At 35.3% G+C, this 592-nt stretch overlaps 1 protein-coding gene across 1 annotated transcript in view; it reads right to left on the bottom strand.

Moving 5' to 3' along the window:
* Positions 1-170: 170 nt before the first annotated feature.
* The window catches only part of LOC104507747 (golgin subfamily B member 1-like), a gene marked incomplete at its 3' end in the record, with an annotated part of 31,365 nt that continues 30,943 nt past the window's right edge, over positions 171-592 (bottom strand). The window contains exon 25 of the mRNA XM_010149122.1: positions 171-322. Coding sequence (XP_010147424.1) covers positions 171-322 — 152 coding nt within the window. The remainder of the gene's footprint in view (positions 323-592) is intronic.

Raw genomic sequence — 592 nt, forward strand, 5'->3', positions numbered from 1 at the left:
ATTCTATGAAAGACGGCTGTGGTGAAGCTGATTTTGCACATTACAGAAATATTCTTATCTTCCTGCTAAATGATAGATAATTTTGGTTTTGTGTCAGCTGTATGTCAGATTGTGAAGTCATTTAAGAAGTCTAAACAAGAGCCACATGTATTACTTGTTAACATTTATACCTTAATCCAGCAAGCTCATTCTGGTATGATGCAATTTCTCTCTCAGTTTCTGTTTGTAAGGCTTTTGTCTGATGTAATGCCTTCTCCAAATCATCAGCCTGGGTCTTCAGTTTTGCTATTTCAATAGCAGCATGGCTGGCTTCTTCTTTAGCCTATATTTAATAAACATGGTTAGTGAACTGGAATGAAAACTACATGGTTCAAGTTTTATTGCTAGAATTCTAATTACAGAATAGTGGGTTTTCCCCCATTTGCTCCTATCTAACAGGATAATTACCTAAACTCTCAAAACTGTAAGCATGCCTTCCCTAGTCAATGTTTTCTTAGCACTCATATAATCCACAAAGTTACACTTCAACATACGTAACGTCTCTAAGATTCTCTGCATTTAAAAAAAAAAAAACCCCACACAAAGTAATGTG

Source organism: Eurypyga helias, unplaced genomic scaffold (assembly GCF_000690775.1).
Source record: "Eurypyga helias isolate BGI_N326 unplaced genomic scaffold, ASM69077v1 scaffold40693, whole genome shotgun sequence".
Classification (NCBI taxonomy): Eukaryota; Metazoa; Chordata; class Aves; order Eurypygiformes; family Eurypygidae; genus Eurypyga; species Eurypyga helias.